The sequence below is a fragment of the Convolutriloba macropyga genome, chromosome 2, assembly GCF_964194025.1.
Source record: "Convolutriloba macropyga chromosome 2, txConMacr16.3, whole genome shotgun sequence".
Taxonomy (NCBI): domain Eukaryota; kingdom Metazoa; phylum Xenacoelomorpha; order Acoela; family Convolutidae; genus Convolutriloba; species Convolutriloba macropyga.
The window spans coordinates 61241409-61258267 of record NC_134469.1 but is presented as its reverse complement, the minus strand read 5'-3'; the positions used below and the strand labels follow the sequence as shown (position 1 = coordinate 61258267).

At 36.2% G+C, this 16859-nt stretch overlaps 1 protein-coding gene across 1 annotated transcript in view; it reads left to right on the top strand.

Annotated features, from left to right (window-relative positions):
• LOC142334953 (unconventional myosin-Id-like) overlaps positions 1–16859 on the top strand; it is a 97792-nt gene that overhangs the window by 41068 nt on the left and 39865 nt on the right. The window contains exon 8 of the mRNA XM_075383282.1: positions 16696–16854. Within this exon, the coding sequence (XP_075239397.1) occupies positions 16696–16854 (159 nt within the window). The remainder of the gene's footprint in view (positions 1–16695; positions 16855–16859) is intronic.

Genomic DNA, 16859 nt, shown 5'->3' with positions numbered 1-16859 from the left:
ACTTATGAAATAGGCGTAAACCAACTTGTGTCTTCAGTTCAACGCTTTTTGGATGCGTAATGGGCTATGAGTAATTATTAAAAGTTAATATCAAGATGGTAGAAATTCATCAACTGTTAGGCCTCCCGACCTATGTTTAATTGCCTTTTTCTTGTTTTCCTCGAGAGTGCTAGTTGAAACAAAACTCTGACTGGGTGAAAATGCCAACAACGTGCTCAAAAATTGTTTTTAACTGAAAGAGAGAGTTCAAATGATTCTTAGCCTTTATTTTGTTCGATAACATCGTTTATTAGGCAGTTTTTGATTTGCTGAGACAATGTTTTTTTAAAGAAAACTTTGAAGCAACGTCTAAAGAAATCTTAAAAACAATAAGAAATCAATCAAATAATGAAAAAAAAAGCGAAAAATCGTTTTGGCTATCACCCTGAGAATATCCAATTCAATTTGTTAAAAACGTTATTAAAAACAAATGCCGTTTTTAAAAAGATGTAATTTGATCTTGAGAAGTCAATAGGCAAATAAAATTAATCAAAGTGACAGAAGTTTGTGAAAAATTGACCAAAAGTTAATTTCTTAAAAGCGTAAATTTTTTTCAGTTCAAATAAAAATTTTTTTCCTGTTTTGCTAAATTTTTCTAAGAATTTTTGCGATTACCCAGGTTGAGGTGCCATCCGGAAGTGACCTCTGATCATCCGAAGTTCAACGCACACGGTGTGTTCCCAGACCGTAATTACAGGGTCTGGGTTTTGGTTCCGGATGGGAATAGTCTGATCAGGGGTCACTTTCGGGCGGGAATGGTCTGATCAGAGGTCAGTTCCGGATGGGAATGGTCTGATCAGAGGTCAGTTCCGGATGGGAATCGTCTGATCAGGGGTAACTTTCGGTCTGGGGATGGTATGATCAGAGGTCGCTTCCGGATGGGAATGGTCTGATCAGAGGTCAGTTCCGGATGGGAATCGTCTGATCAGGGGTAACTTTCGGTCTGGGGTGGTATGATCAGAGGTCGCTTCCGGATGGGAATGGTATGATCAGAGGTCAGTTCCGGATGGGAATGGTCTGATCAGAGGTCAGTTCCGGATGGGAATCGTCTGATCAGGGGTAACTTTCGGTCTGGGGATGGTATGATCAGAGGTCGCTTCCGGATGGGAATGGTATGATCAGATGTCGCTTCCGGATGGGAATTGTATGATCAGAGGTCGCTTCCGGATGGGAATATTATGATCAGGGGTCACTTTCGGGCGGGAATGGTCTGATCAGAGGTCAGTTCCGGATGGGAATGGTCTGATCAGAGGTCAGTTCCGGATGGGAATCGTCTGATCAGGGGTAACTTTCGGTCTGGGGATGGTATGATCAGAGGTCGCTTCCGGATGGGAATGGTCTGATCAGAGGTCAGTTCCGGATGGGAATCGTCTGATCAGGGGTAACTTTCGGTCTGGGGTGGTATGATCAGAGGTCGCTTCCGGATGGGAATGGTATGATCAGAGGTCAGTTCCGGATGGGAATGGTCTGATCAGAGGTCAGTTCCGGATGGGAATCGTCTGATCAGGGGTAACTTTCGGTCTGGGGATGGTATGATCAGAGGTCGCTTCCGGATGGGAATGGTATGATCAGATGTCGCTTCCGGATGGGAATTGTATGATCAGAGGTCGCTTCCGGATGGGAATATTATGATCAGGGGTCACTTCCGGATGGGAATGGTATGATCATAGGCCCCTTTCGAGCGCACAATAGTATGATCAGAGGTCGCTTCCGGATGGGAATAGTATGATCAGGGGTCACTTGCGGATGGGAATGGTATGATCAGAGGTCGCTTCCGGATGGGAATGATATGATCATAGGCCCCTTTCGAGCGCACAATAGTATGATCAGAGGTCACTTCAGTCTGGGGGTAGTCTGATCAGAGGTCTGTTCTGGATGATAACCGTCTGATGCTGATAACCGTACGGTCGGAAAAAAACTCACGTCCCCACAAATGAGGTGCAAAAAATCCCAGCGGGGGGAGGGAAACCGACTAACCGGCGTCTCAACGGGGCAGGGGGGATGCACCTCAAGCGGGCCCGAGACCCTCACCTTAGAATAATAGTAAGACTGAAATAGACTTTTTTGCTAGGCAAGCTATAACAAAAATTCTTTTTGCCTTACCATCTAGATACCCATGGAATACTCCATACCGAGTTTGGTTCACTTTGAACAACTCTAAGACCTAATCAAAAAGACCTAATTTTTAAAATTATTTAAAATTAACTATTCGAATTAATCGCAAATTTCCGTATGAAAAAAAAACTTTTTTCCTAGGCAAGCTATGACAAAAATTCTTTTAGTTTTAGACTCTACATACACAGGGGATACTGCATACTAAGTTTGGTTTGATTTGAACAACTCCTTGACCCGATGAAAAAGACCTATTTTTGAAATTAAATATTCGAAATAATCGCAAATTTCCGTATGAAAAACCAACTTTTTTCCTAGGCAAGCTATACCGAAAATTCTTTTCGTTTTACCATCTAAATACCCATGGAATACTCCATACCGAGTTTGGTTCACTGTGGACAACTCTAAGACCTAATAAAAAAGGACCTGTTTTTAAAATTACTTATTTGAAATAATCGCAATTTTTCGTTCAAAAACCTAACTTTTTTCCTAGGCAAGCTATACCGAAAATTTTTTCGTTTTACCATCTAGATACCCATGGAATACTCCATACCGAGTTTGGTTCACTTTGGACAACTCTAAGACCTAATCAAAGGACCTATTTTTTAAAATTATTTAAAATTAACTATTCGAATTAATCGCAAATTTCCGTATGAAAACCCAACTTTTTTCCTAGGCAAGCAATAGCAAAAATTCTTTTGGCTTTAGACTCTAGGTACACACGGGATACTCTATACCGAGTTTGGTTTGATTTGAACAACTCCTTGACCCGATGAAAAAGACCTAATTTTAAAATTCTTTTTTGGAAATAATCGCAAATTTCCGCAAATATATAAGCGAATATTTCGATATTTCCGATTGAAATACGAACTTTTTTCCAAGGCAAGCTATAGTCAAAATTTTTTTGTTCTACACTCTAGGTACCCATGGTATACTCCATGCCCATTTTGGTTTGATTTGAACAGCTCTTTAACCCGATGAAAAAGACCTATTTTTAAAATTATTTATTTGGAATAATCGCAAATTTCCGTACGAAAAACTAACTTTTTTCCTAGGCAAGCTATACCAAAAACTCTTTTCCTTTTACACTCTAGATACACATGGGATACTCCATACCGAGTTTGGTTTGATTTGAATAACTGCTTGACCCGATAAAATTTCTATATTTTTGAAAATAGAATAAGCGAATAACTGGATATTTCCGATTGAAATACGAACTTTTCTTCTAGACAAGCTATAGCAAAAACTATTTTTGTTCTAGAATCTAGGTACAAACGGGATACTCCATACCGAATTTGGTTTGATTTGAACAACTCCTTGACCCGATCAAATTTCTATATTTTTGAAAATAGAGTAAGCGAATAACTGGATATTTCCGATTGAAATACGAACTTTTTTTCTAGACAAGCCATAGCAAAAACTTTTCTTGTTCTAGAGTCTAGGTACACACGGGATACTCCATACCCGGTTTGGTTTGATTTGAACAACTCCTTGACCCCATCAAATTTCTATATTTTTGAAAACAGAATAAGCGAATAACTCGATATTTCCGATTGCAAAACTAACTTTTTTCCTAGGCAAGCTATAGCAAAAGATCTTTTTGTTCTAGACTCTAGATACACATGGGATACTCCATACCGAGTTTGATTCGATTTGAACAACTCCTTGATCCGACGAAATAGACCAATTTTTAAAATTCAATAATCTCAACTTATTCGAAATTATTGCAACTTTCCGTATGAAAAACTAACTTTTTTTCTAGACAAGCTATAGCAAAAATTCTTTTTGTTCTAGATTCTACATACACAGGGGATACTCCATACCGGGTTTGGTTTGATTTGAACAACTCCTTTGATTTGATCAAACTCAGGTTCAGAAACGACAATTCCTGGTATTTGTTTCCCAATATTGACGGGAAAATTTTTTTCAAGGCTGGTTTCCAAGGAGGTAGTGCTTATCATTCGTCATAAAAGTTGATGAAACCCTCTAAAACAGTAGAACGCTCTTTAAATTTGATACGTGGTAGGACGCGTCTTCGTTTCTTGCTTTCCGAGATTTGACTGCAACACAAAGTATCAGTTTCAACATCATTGACTTTCAGGCCATGCAAATCGTTATGTCCACAGAGGCAGTCAACATTATCTTCACCAAATTAGTTTGAACTGTAAAATGCCATCAACTGGGAACCGTCTGGAATTTCCTGAAGTGCTCGAAGTCGAACACAAGGCCTTCCATTAAAACCTCCACTCATGTAATAGTCGCAATTTGATTGACAGGAATGGTTTGACCACCTAGCAACTCCAACCATAAGTCTTTCCCCTTCCATTATCGACCATTCATCAATTTCACGATTCGGTGGTTTTTTGGCAAGTAGTCCTACAGTGCTATCAATAACTCCAGATTTGATAGTGCGACCACTTCTATTAACCAGGCAGAACCCGCCAAAACTATCTGGTTCAATACGGAAGCCAGACTTGTATGCTGCCGTATAAATACATATCATATCGTTGTATAGCTTCAAGAACTGACGGTCAGATGCTTGGAGACGGCAGAAGTCTTCATCGGAAATCATTGATGGTAATGCATGTGGAACCACAACAATATCACTGATAAAGCGCTTTGACACAGCGTCTTCGACTAGGCAAAATTTTTGACCAAAATTCCATATCTTAAAAGCACTATGAAATTAAAATTTGCGTTGAGTCACCCTTAATAGGAACCGTTATAAGAGAAACATTTCGGCTGAGTAACTGGCGACAAAACCAAAAGAAGAACACATTATGATTGAAAACTGCTGGAAAAATACTCGATAAAACTCTCAATTAGATACTCGTTGATTTCTCCTATCAAAAAATCAGCACATCAACTGAAAAAGTAAATCTAATATCCAAAATTCATACATACTTTGAACAGGTATATAATTATAAACAGCTCTCTGATTTCTCTATCCAAAAGATTAGCACATCACCTGTAGAATTACATCTAATATCCGAAACACATATACTTTAAACAATTAAATCAATATAAACAACTCTCTGATTTCTCTATCAAAAAATCAGCACATCAACTGAAAAAGTAAATCTAATATCCAAAATTCATAAATACTTTGAACAGGTATATCAATAAACAACTCTCTGATTTCTCTATCCAGAAAAATAGCACATCACTTGAACAGATACATCTAAAATCCGAAACCCATGAACATTTCAAACAAGTAAATCTATATAAACAACTCTCTGATTTCTCTATCAAAAAATTTGCACATCAACTGTAAAAGTACAGCTAATATCCAAAACACATAAAAACTTTAAACAAGTAAATCAAAAGATAAACAATCAGAAGGCTAAATCAACCATTGAAACAAAACGTACAGGATTTAAGGAAATGAGGATACTTGAAATAAAAGAGCAAACAAGGTAAGAATATAAACGCTAAATGTCTACAGACAAAGTTTCTCTGCTTTAAAAATTGGAGTAGTTAACGTAGCATTTAACTGACGACGTCTAATTCATTAGCTTCATCTTCCATCCTCTGTTCAGATTCATCTGCTACCAGATTGTCTTTTCGATTCAAAAAACTTTTTCTCTCCAAACCTGCTTGATTAGCTGCCATTTTCACTTTCTTGTATGCCAGTCGGGGGGTCAGAGGGTATTTTTGCTCCACTAGATCTAAAAAAAAATTAATGTGTGACAGAATTTGCAAAAAATCTTTCATTGGTTGGAGGACATCTAATCGCGCAAACTGGATTAATGTAAAAAAATTTAAGGGTACAAATCCTTTACCTCTGAAAATCACGCAGAGCTCTGCTTTTGCTTCTTTGCGATTGGGGGAATTCTCACTTTCTATCAGATCTTCGGTCAGTCCGTCCTCTCCAAACAATGTCCTCCTCAAATTTCTACCAAGTGTCGAGGGCTATGGGCCAGCTTTGATGCTTTCGTTTAGATCGACTCCATTATGCTCAACCGATTTGGTAGGGCATAATGCCAGCAAGGTTGCGTTTTCGTCAACACTTTGAAATCCTTTCAGAGTCAGGGATCTGGCTTCGCGGAGGTCTTCTACCTTAATGACCAATAAACCTTTCAAAAAACAGATCGAATCAGAACAAATTCCACAGAATGAAAAGATATCAAAACTAGTTTATGTTACTATATATATACACAATAAAGACTTCTGATCAGAAAGAAAAAGCTATCTTACTAGTTCTTCTATCTCCTTCACAGCCTTGCGTCTCCTTTTGTCTGCGTTGTTTTTGAGGACTTCAGCAATTGCTCTGGAGCGGACCATTCTCTGCTCGTGCCCCACCAAAAACTTTTTGAAATTGTCGCATACTTCACTGCACTGTGCCCTAGATTCTTCTTGCGTTGCAGTCGGCTCAGGTTCGTTGCTGACACCAGTTGGTGAATCGTCAAACAGTAGAGCTCTACATGGCTTCGAAGCCTTCTGTTTTCCCGAACTCTGTGTTGCGGTGGCCGTTTCACGAGCGCCATCTGCGGTATTCGAAGGCAAGGCAGCTGCACTCTTTTGAACCTGAGTCGGTACGTGAGTTGCGGGAAGCCCTCTTTTCAGTCTGTCCAATGTCTGTTTTTGGAGCTCAGACACGAGTTTTGATGGCCCCTTTCCCAAGAAGATACAATTCTGCGGCTTGAATCGATGTCACATGTCAGTCCTTTGTCCGGCCTTCAAAGACAGTTTGAAATCAGTGGTTGTCTTGGCTGGCCGGTTATCAGCGTTCAGATAGCAAGAGAATAAAGCTTGCGAATAATAGAAGAGGAACTTCGTATCTCTGTTCTCTTCTTGCAAAAATCTTTCAAAAACTGTCTCAGGATCAGTTTCGAATTGTGTGCCTTTAATAGAACGGCCAGATGATGACTTTCCGGTATTTGACTTTCTGGTCTGAGACATGGTTCTGAAAAAAAACAAATTCCGTTTTATTTTGATCGGAGAAAAAATTAATTTTGTTAACAATTTTAACACCATGAAAACCAAACATTTGACAAGAACTAAATATGTTGATCTGGAACTACCACGCTTTTGCTGTGATTTTTAATGAAATGGTTTAGGAAAGAGACGAAAACTCTGCACAAGAATCAACTACAGAAAGTTCATAAAAAATCTGTTACAAAACTTAAATAAAACTGGAATTTCAAAGACATGCTTCTAATGGAGTATTTTCACAAGTAACAATATGAAGACAAAATCTAAATCTATATAAAACAAAAACGTTCACATAATGAAGCTACAATTTAGGCTGCAATCAGGCATCAAGCAAAGTCAAAAATCATCACATGCAAGCTAATCTTGGTTCCCTGCACTTGCATCCTTTCCTTGAGCTCTTTTTGCTTTCTGAGATTTATTTCTCTCAGCTTTATCAGTCTCACTGTATTTGCCCGTCCCCAGCACCCGCTGTCTAGCATTGAGCCCTGTTCTATTAGCAGCGTTGTTTGCTTGCAGTTTTGCTTTTGGATACTTGTCTCTCGGGAACTTTCTTTCAACAGCTCCTAAAATTTAAAGAAGCATTTCAACAACATAGAGAAAATATGTAAACTCTGGGTTTTTACAGGTTATATTAGGCAAATTTAAAAAACTAGTGGTCAGATTTTCCTTTCATAAGTGCAAAGACATGTTGACTAATAGGTTGCATAATTATATTTAAGATGCCTAAGATCAGGAAAAAGTAACTTTAAAATATTTGTAAAATCTCACGGAAGAACGTTAGCATGGATTCCTTTGAAGCGCATTTTCGACCTTTTTAGTAAGTTTTGCTGGCATGATCATTTCAAATGCCAGTCCGTTAACTCCATAAATCCATTTTCTAAGAGCAGTTCCATATTGTGAGGGTAAATGGCCATTGTACACTTTGTCCAAATTTTGACCATTTAATCCGTACTGAACCGGTGGATTCCTCTCTACAGCAAGAAACAAATTCGTTTCATCGGCGTCTACATCCGCAATTTCTTCATCCGAATCCTCGTTTTTGTCAGGAACATTTTCGGTTACAACAATGGAATGAAAAACGTCAATCACCTAGTGAAAACAAAAACACTGAGAATCAGAAATGCGAATTCATACTCAAAACTTGAAATCTGCCTTACAATAGTGGCCACACTTTGCTTCAGGTTCACAAATTCCTCAAATGACTTGTTCGAGGACTTCTGCATCATATCCACGACCTCAAAAAAACGTTTTTCGTTTTGTAAGAGTACTTCTGCAATTGCACGTTGATCCTGGCAGCACTAAATCGAACAGAAATTGATGGTAAATAAACAAACAAAAAATGAAAGACCTGCACTGATTAAAACATTTGCGCTCAATTTAAAACCACAATAGAACACGATAGTAACTAAATTACGACGATAATAACCACATCTTTAGAATAGTTTTAAATGACATTAAAATTACCGTTACGGAAACTGTGTCATCATTCAGGGGCAGCTGGGATGACGATGAGGACGAGTGCAGTTGCGGTAACAATTCAGCTCTCTCTTGCTGAGAAGTGGCACCATTAGATTCCATAAGATTCACGTTCGCTGAGGTAGGTTTAATAGACAGATCTTTTTTTCAAATTCTCCAAATCCTTATCAAAGTTTGCCATCCTTTGCTTTACTACTATATAGGGAGCTTTACCGCCACCTATGAGAAGGTTTACTACTGTCCCTAATATGACAGTGAGCCCCACAACGACGAATTTTTGTCAATTATCCTAGCATCATCTTTGTTTGCTGACATTACCAACCACACGAACGAACAATTCAGAGAAGTCATTTCAATGATCTGAAAAAGTCAAAATCAGCGTTAAACAGAATAAAACAAACTTCAGGGTGGATTATATTGAAAAGTGAGGCCAGGAAAAACGAGTTTATATCAGAAAAAAATTGATTTGAAAATTGTCTGGATGTAAGTGCTTCTGAAAAAATCTAACATAGACTAATGACTTTAGCTAAATCAACCAATGATAACAAACAACATCATGGCAAGAATAGGTCACGTTCACATGAAAACAAAAATTACATGTCTGATCTACTTGAATTTAGAGAAATTGACCTTCAAAAGCCATTTTCCACAGGACTCATATCTTCGGAATCAACAGAGACAGTTGTGTTAAAACTGTCGTCTCCAGTAAGATCGACAGTTTCAATGGCAGCTTGCTCGAGTTGTCTTACGCGCCTCATAAGATCTTCTACTTTAGCCTTTAGTTCTTTCACTTGCTCTTCCAAACTACTGTCCTGAACTAACCCCTCAATTTGACGCAAGTTTGATGCACGAGGTCTTTCTGCAATAATTTCATTTTGCCTGACAACAATAGTTGTTTGTTGCAACATGTTCACTGAAAAGTATTTGAGAAAGTGTAAAAAGTCTTCACCAGATAAAAAATAACTAGTTTGGAAAACAAAATAAGCAATGAGTGAAATAATAATTTTCTTCTAGGAACGCTAGGCGGATCATTCTTTCTATATTACAACCTACACACTACTGGTATTCTGGGATAAAAAATTCGGTTCACTTTCAAGAACTCTTTGATCCAGTAAAGTGTCTCTTTGAAAAAAAAGCGAAAAAGTCGAAGTCAAAATTTCCAAAAAGACATATTTTTTGAAATTCAATAATCTAATTTGAAAAATTGCAAATTTCCGTATGAAAAGCTAACTTTTTTCCTAGGCAAGCTATGCCAAAAATTCTTTTTGTTTCAGACTCTACATACACAGTGGATACTCCATACCACGTTTGGTACAATTTGGACAAGTCCTTGACCCAATGAAAACGGCCTATTTTTAAAATTCAATAATCTCAAGTTATTCGAAATAATTGCAAAATTCCGTATGAATAACTAACTTCTTTTCTAGACAAGCTATAGCAAAATTTTTTTTGTTCTAGATTCTGCATACACAGGGGATACTGCATGCCAAGTTTGGTTTGATTTGAACAACTCTTTGATCCGATAAAATTTCTATATTTTTGAAAATAGAATAAGCGAATAACTCGATATTTCCGATTGCAAAAATAACTTTTTTCCTAGGCAAGCTATAGCAAAAATTGTTTTTGTTCTAGACTCTAGGTACACATGGAGTCACCACTAGGTACCGAGTGTACCAAATCAAACTCCATACCGAGTTTGATTTGATTTGAACAACTCCTTGATCCGACGAAATAGACCAATTTTTAAAATTCAATAATCTCAAGTTATTCGAAATAATTGCAACTTTCCGTTTGAAAAACTAACTTTTTTCTAGACAAGCTATAGCAAAAATTCTTCTTGTTTAGATTGTACATACACAGGGGATACTCTATACCGGGTTTGGTTTGATTTGAACAACTCATTGACCCGATAAAATTTCTATATTTTTGAAAATAGAATAAGCGAATAACTCGATATTTCCTATTGCAAAACTAACTTTTTTCCTAGGCAAGCTATAGCAAAAATTCTTTTTGTTCTAGACTCTAGGTACACATAGAATACTCCTTACCGGGTTTGGTTTGATCTGAACAACTCCTTGACCCGATAAAATTTCCATATTTTTGAAAATAGAATAAGCGAATAACTCGATATTTCCGATTGCAAAACTAACTTTTTTTCCTAGGCAATCTAACGCAAAAATTCTTTTTGTTCTAGATTCTAGGTACACATAGGATACTCCTTACGGAGTTTGGTTTGATTTGAACAACTCCTTGACCCGACGAAAAAGACCTTTTTTTAAAATTATTTATTTGAAATAATCGCAAATTTCCGTACAAAAAACTAACTTTCTTCCTAGGCATGCTATAGCAAAAATTCTTTTTGTTTTAGTTTCTACATACACAGGATACACAGGGGATGCTGCATACCAAGTTTGTTTTGATTTGAACAACTCCTTGACCCTTGGTAATCTAGGGTTTCCCCTGCAGACTGGCCTCAAAAATTGAATATAAACATCATAAATCGTAAATCTAGAAAAACCGTGGTGAAAGCTGTCAATTAGGGCAGATTTCAATGAATCAAATTCCAAACATCAACAAATTCCAAACATCATCAAATTCCAACTATCAAAACAAACTAACAAATTGCTGATCAAATCTAAAAATTTGGGTGCGGCTGGACAATGGGTTTGTCATTCTTCGCTGGTTTCATTGAAAAGTTAACCATTCTGACCAGTTGTTTGGTTCCATCGCCGTTATAGCAACTCGCAGGTTGCACTCTCTTCTGCTCTTTCTTCTTTTTTGAAAACTCACATACCAGTTCGCGCACTTTTCCAATCTTCACTATCTGCATCCCATTCGTTTTTTCTGCGTTGTTTCGTATAGCCTCCATAGCTCTATGACAATCACCAACAGAAAAAAAATTGATCCACCCGTTATATCGGTACTTTGTCTTGTCGTTTTGCTTATCGTTGGGCCTCAATCTACCCAATTTAACATCCGTTGTTCCCTCGAAAAGATTGAAAACTTTGTCCTGAGCCTCGCCGGGCAAGCAGTTTCCAACATAGTTTTGAAACTTGAAAGATAGGGCGTACTTTTCGTCTTTGGGTTTCGGGGGAGTACGCAAGAACTTGCTAGTTGCTTTCTCTTCTTCGCGCTCTTTCATGCGTTTTAACATCAATTGCTTCTTTATGCCTCCAGGACTTATCACTTCATCATTTCGGGTGGTTTCCTTAAACTCATATTCACTTTCTTCTGCGAATAGAACCTCCATTCTGGTCTGAAACAGGTGTATTTGACTAAAAGAACCAATGCTGCAGCGCACATCTGCTCAACATACAGCGCACAACTGCGCCCAACAGCCATTCAGCGCAGAAGAGCGCCATACCCATACAGCGCCATACCCATACAGTGCACTTCGGAATCACCCGGCCGTGTTATATGTAGCTAGCTACCCGTCCTATAAGCAATCTGACATTCTCATTTCATGCTATCTATTTAGTCCTCCTTTGTTCGCAGTCACTAGTGTACTGTCTGCTGCTGTCTTCATACCTCTCTGCTGTCCACCTAATGTGCATGTGAAACAGATGGACTGCAGACAACTTCGAATATTTCACAAGGCGAACGCAGGTGATCTAGGACGAAGGAGGCTCAAATTTCAAGTAGTATGAAATATATATTGTTGAAAAGCTCTTGATAAGGCGAGTTCAACTAACTGAACGGAATCTATTTTCGAGGCCGGGAACATCATTAAAAACAGCTTCAAAATTTCTATTATAAATAGTTGCATTTCGGCAATTTCATATGTATTAGTCCACGTATAAGCCCGAATGTAAGGACACGTTACCAAAATTGTGAAACTCACAAAAAAAGGCTATTTCTCCGAAACTACTGAACGAAAACTGATAAAAATTAGTGTTCTGAACTCAAAATGAACCGGGCTTGGATGCCATATAAAAATATAGCACTTTAACAAGGTTTTCATCTTGACGATTTTAGCCCCAGACACCGGAATTTGGTCAAATTGACTACCCCTTGAAAAAGGTTAAAAATTCCCTTTCAAACTAGACTTAACATATTTAATATATATATATTCAGAAAGACCGTTAAAAATGAAAGAAAATAAGCTATAGTACGCGTCTTAACTCACAATAACTGAAAATTTATTAAAGAAAGAAACTTTGAAAATGACCAAAATTTAGCAAAATTTGCAGCTCTTTGTAGCACTACAGAGGCTTCTTAGGGCACGAAAATGGAGAGAACTACAATATTTTTGTTTTGCATTGTGAGAACCAATAGAAATGCTAAATTTTGGATATAAAAACTTTGCAAAACATTGCCTGAACAAAAAGTTATTAGTGAAAGATTCTTGAAAAAACCGTAATTTTTGTTGATAAAAGTTACTCTTTTACAAAATATTACGTTTAAACTGAAAAAAGTATTTAATATATATATATTCAAAAAGTACGTTACAAATGCAAGAAAATGAGCTATAATACGCGTCTCAACTCTTTCTAATTGAAAAATTATTGAAGTAAGAATTTTTAAAGATGACCAAAATTTCGAAAAATTTGCATACTACAGAGGCTTTCTACGGCACAAAAATGGAGAGCACTACATTATTTTTGTTTTGCATTGTGAGAACCGATAAAAATGCTAAATTTTGGTTATAAAAACTTTGCAAAACTTTGCCTGAACAAAAAGTAATTAGTGAAAGATTCTTGAAACAGCCGTATTTTTTGTTGATAGAAGTTACTCTTTACAAAATATTACGTTTAAACTGAAAAAAAAGTAATTAATATATAAATATATATATACATATATATTTATATATATATATATATATATATATATATATATTCAACAAGAACGTTAAAAATGCAAGAAAATGAGCTATAATACGCGTCTCAACTCTTTCTAATTAAAAAAATTTTGAAGGAAGAATTTTTAAAGATGACCAAAATATCGAAAAATTTGCAGCTCTTTGTAGTACTACAGAGGCTTCTTACGTAACAAAATGGAGAAAAATTATAAGTTTTTTTTGCATATTGAGAGTCAATAAAATGCCAAATTTTGCTGAAAAAACTTTGCAAAACATTGCCTGAATAAAAAGTTATTAGTGAAAAATTCTTGAAACAACTGTACTTTTTGTTGTTTAAAGTTATCCTTTTACAAAATTTTGCTTTCAAATTGGACAAAAAGTAATCAATAAATAAATATATTCAACAAGAATGTTAAAGATGCAAGAAGTTGAGCTAGAACACGCGTCTCATCTCTTTCTAACTGAAAAATTATTAGAGGAAGAAATTTTTATAAATGACCAAAATTTTGAAATTTTTGCAGCTGTTATTAGCAATACAGAGGATTCTTACTACACGAAAGTTGATGAAACTACAACGTTTTTTCTTCATCGTCGGACCTATCCAAAAGGCTAAATTTTCTTTATAAAAACTCCAATAAACAAAGCTTACTTGGTGAACGATTTAAGAAAAAAATGACTACTAATTAGAGTTATTCAAAACAATTTGCATCGTAAGCTTTTCAATTCTCTTTTTACATTTTTTTTTCGTTTCTTATCAAATAAAGTTCTTTTTGATTGATAGTACGTCCTCTCTTCTTAGACTTTTTCTGAAAATTGAGTAGGAGTAATTAAAACTATTTGTGAAGAACAAGTTAAAGGAATTTAAAAAGAATAGAGGATAATTCATTTTAAATCCATCTAACCATAGATTTTTTTAACATGGAGTTTTTCAAAATATATTCAATAATAAATATAAAAAAATTAGAACCTTATTTTAATATGGTAAATCAGTTAAAATATATGAATTCTCCGCATATAACTAAATACTAATGTAAGTCTGGGGCAATAGTACTGTAGGTCAAGGGGCAAGTTTAAAGTTAAACAAATTGTTATCCCAGACTTGCAATAGTATTTAGAGATATTTGGAGAATTCATTTATTTTATCTGTTTTACCATATTGAAATAAGAATCTAAATGCTCTTTTATATTTATTACTGAATATATCTTGAAAAAATCTATGTTAAAAAAATCTATGGTTACATGGGTTTAAAATCAATTATCCTCTTTTCTTTTTAATTTCACTTAACTTTTTCTTCACAAATAGATCTTGTTAATGTTAATTTTGTTGTTTTTTTATGTTTATTTTAATCATCGTAATGCTTACTGTTCAATGTATCTATTTTTAGTGAGCTGATTTTCCATACGTTGTCTACAATACTTTTGTCAATTCACTAAAATTAGATACATTGACCAATAAGCCTTTCGATGATTAAAATAAACATTAGGAAATAACAAAATTAACATAAAGAACATCTATTTGTGAAGAAGTTAAATGAATTTAAAAAGAAAAAATGATAATTCATTTTAAATCCATGTAACCATAGATTTTTTGAACATATATTCATTCATTATTTTTTTTCAAAATATATTCAGTAATAAATGTAAAAGAACATTCAGAACCTTTTTTTAATATGGTAATTCAGGTAAAATAGATGAATTCTCCGCATATCTCTAAATACTATTGTAAGTCTGGGTTAATAATTTGGTTCACTTTAAACTTGCCCCTTGACCCGACCAAATTTCTCCTAGAAACGTGTCTGAATAGTGGTGGCATTTTTGCTTTGGGATAGTCTGATTGGAGATCATCTGACTTGAACAACTGTCGGGAAAATGGTCTGGGTTTAGTGTGGGCCATGGTTGCACAATCGTCTGGACAATGGTCTGGAGGTGGTCAGAAAATCTTTGGAAGATGGTCTGATCAATGGCATTTTTGGTCTGGGGATAGTCTGATCAGAGGTCATCTGACGCGCACAATCGTCTGGGCCATGGTTGCACAATCGTCTGGACAATGGTCTGGAGGTGGTCAGAAAATCTTTGGAAGATGGTCTGATCAATGGCATTTTTGGTCTCGGGATAGTCTGATCAGAGGTCATCTGACGCGCACAATCGTCTGGACAATGGTCTGAATTGGGTCTGATCAGAGATCAGTTCCGGATGGAATGGTATGATCAGAGACCATTTTGAGCGCACATTCAGCGCACACGGTGTTTTGAGCGCACATTAGTCTGATCAGAGGTCAACTTCGTCTGGGATGGTCTGATCAGAGGTTACTTTCGTCTGGCACGGTCTGATCAGAGGTCACTTCCGGATGGCACCTCAACCTGGGTAACGGTCATATAATCTTTACAAAACGTTAAAAATTTTGACAAAAATGAAAAATTATTGTTATAAAAACTTTGTTATGAAAGTTTTTGTTATTATAATTTTATGACAACAACCAATGCATAGGAGGCCGAAATGGTCAAATGATTCTCAACATTTTAACAGCGATAGAGGAGCTTCGAAAAAGTTTGAATTAGTAAAAGGAAATTTGTCGAAAAACAAAATCAAGGAAAAGTTTAATGGATAAATTGAAAATTGAGGCTAAAAACAGTCAACAAGTGATTAATAACACAATTTAAGCGCTTGTTGGAAAAACTCTTAATGTAAAGTTGGCGTTGATTATAGATTATGAGGTGTCTTAAAAACTTACAAAGTTAGCTAAACTGCGCCGAAAATTTATCGTACGTCGCTAAGAGTGCGAGAGCATTTAAAAAGTTTACGAATACAAAAATTTTTTGTATTCATTCTTCGAGAAGTTAGGGAGGTTTCCCTAACTTCTCGAAGAATGAATACAAAAAATTCTTCTAAAGAAAGCATACCACGGTAGATGGGTTGCCATATGATTCCACTCTTATCTTTCTGTGTAAAATATATCCCTGGGCCAAAATTTCGGTGAAGCTTTGAGCGTCCCATTGCTGAAAGCCTCCCATCGCTAATTTAGCTCAGAACATAAACAACGTTTAAAAAGCAATAATAAAAAGAAATGTTGAACATTTGGATAGAATCAGCGGAAACTGAAACAAACATTTGTGTTTCCAATGCTAACGAATTCAATGAATACCAAAAAGTGCATGTAGAATTGAACACTACAATAAATGTTCAAGACTCTTTTCGTTTTCTAAATCTCCCTGTTTGAAATTATGTCTGATTTTGCATTACTTTTGTCTTTTTTTTTTTTTAATTCAATCAATATTTTTTTAATGTGTGTCAGTTTTTTTGTTTATTTGTTTGCATGAGTCTTTGTTGTTTCTCAGATATAATTGACAGTGTGGAAGATATAGTGAAGAGGGCTGCCTTCGAGGAGATCACTCTCAAATGTCTGCGTGGCTTTGTCCTCAGCATGCCCTTCGATGCATTCCTCGCACGGTACAAGATGCTCACTCAGTACACATGGCCGAACTTCAGAGGCAAAGGCACC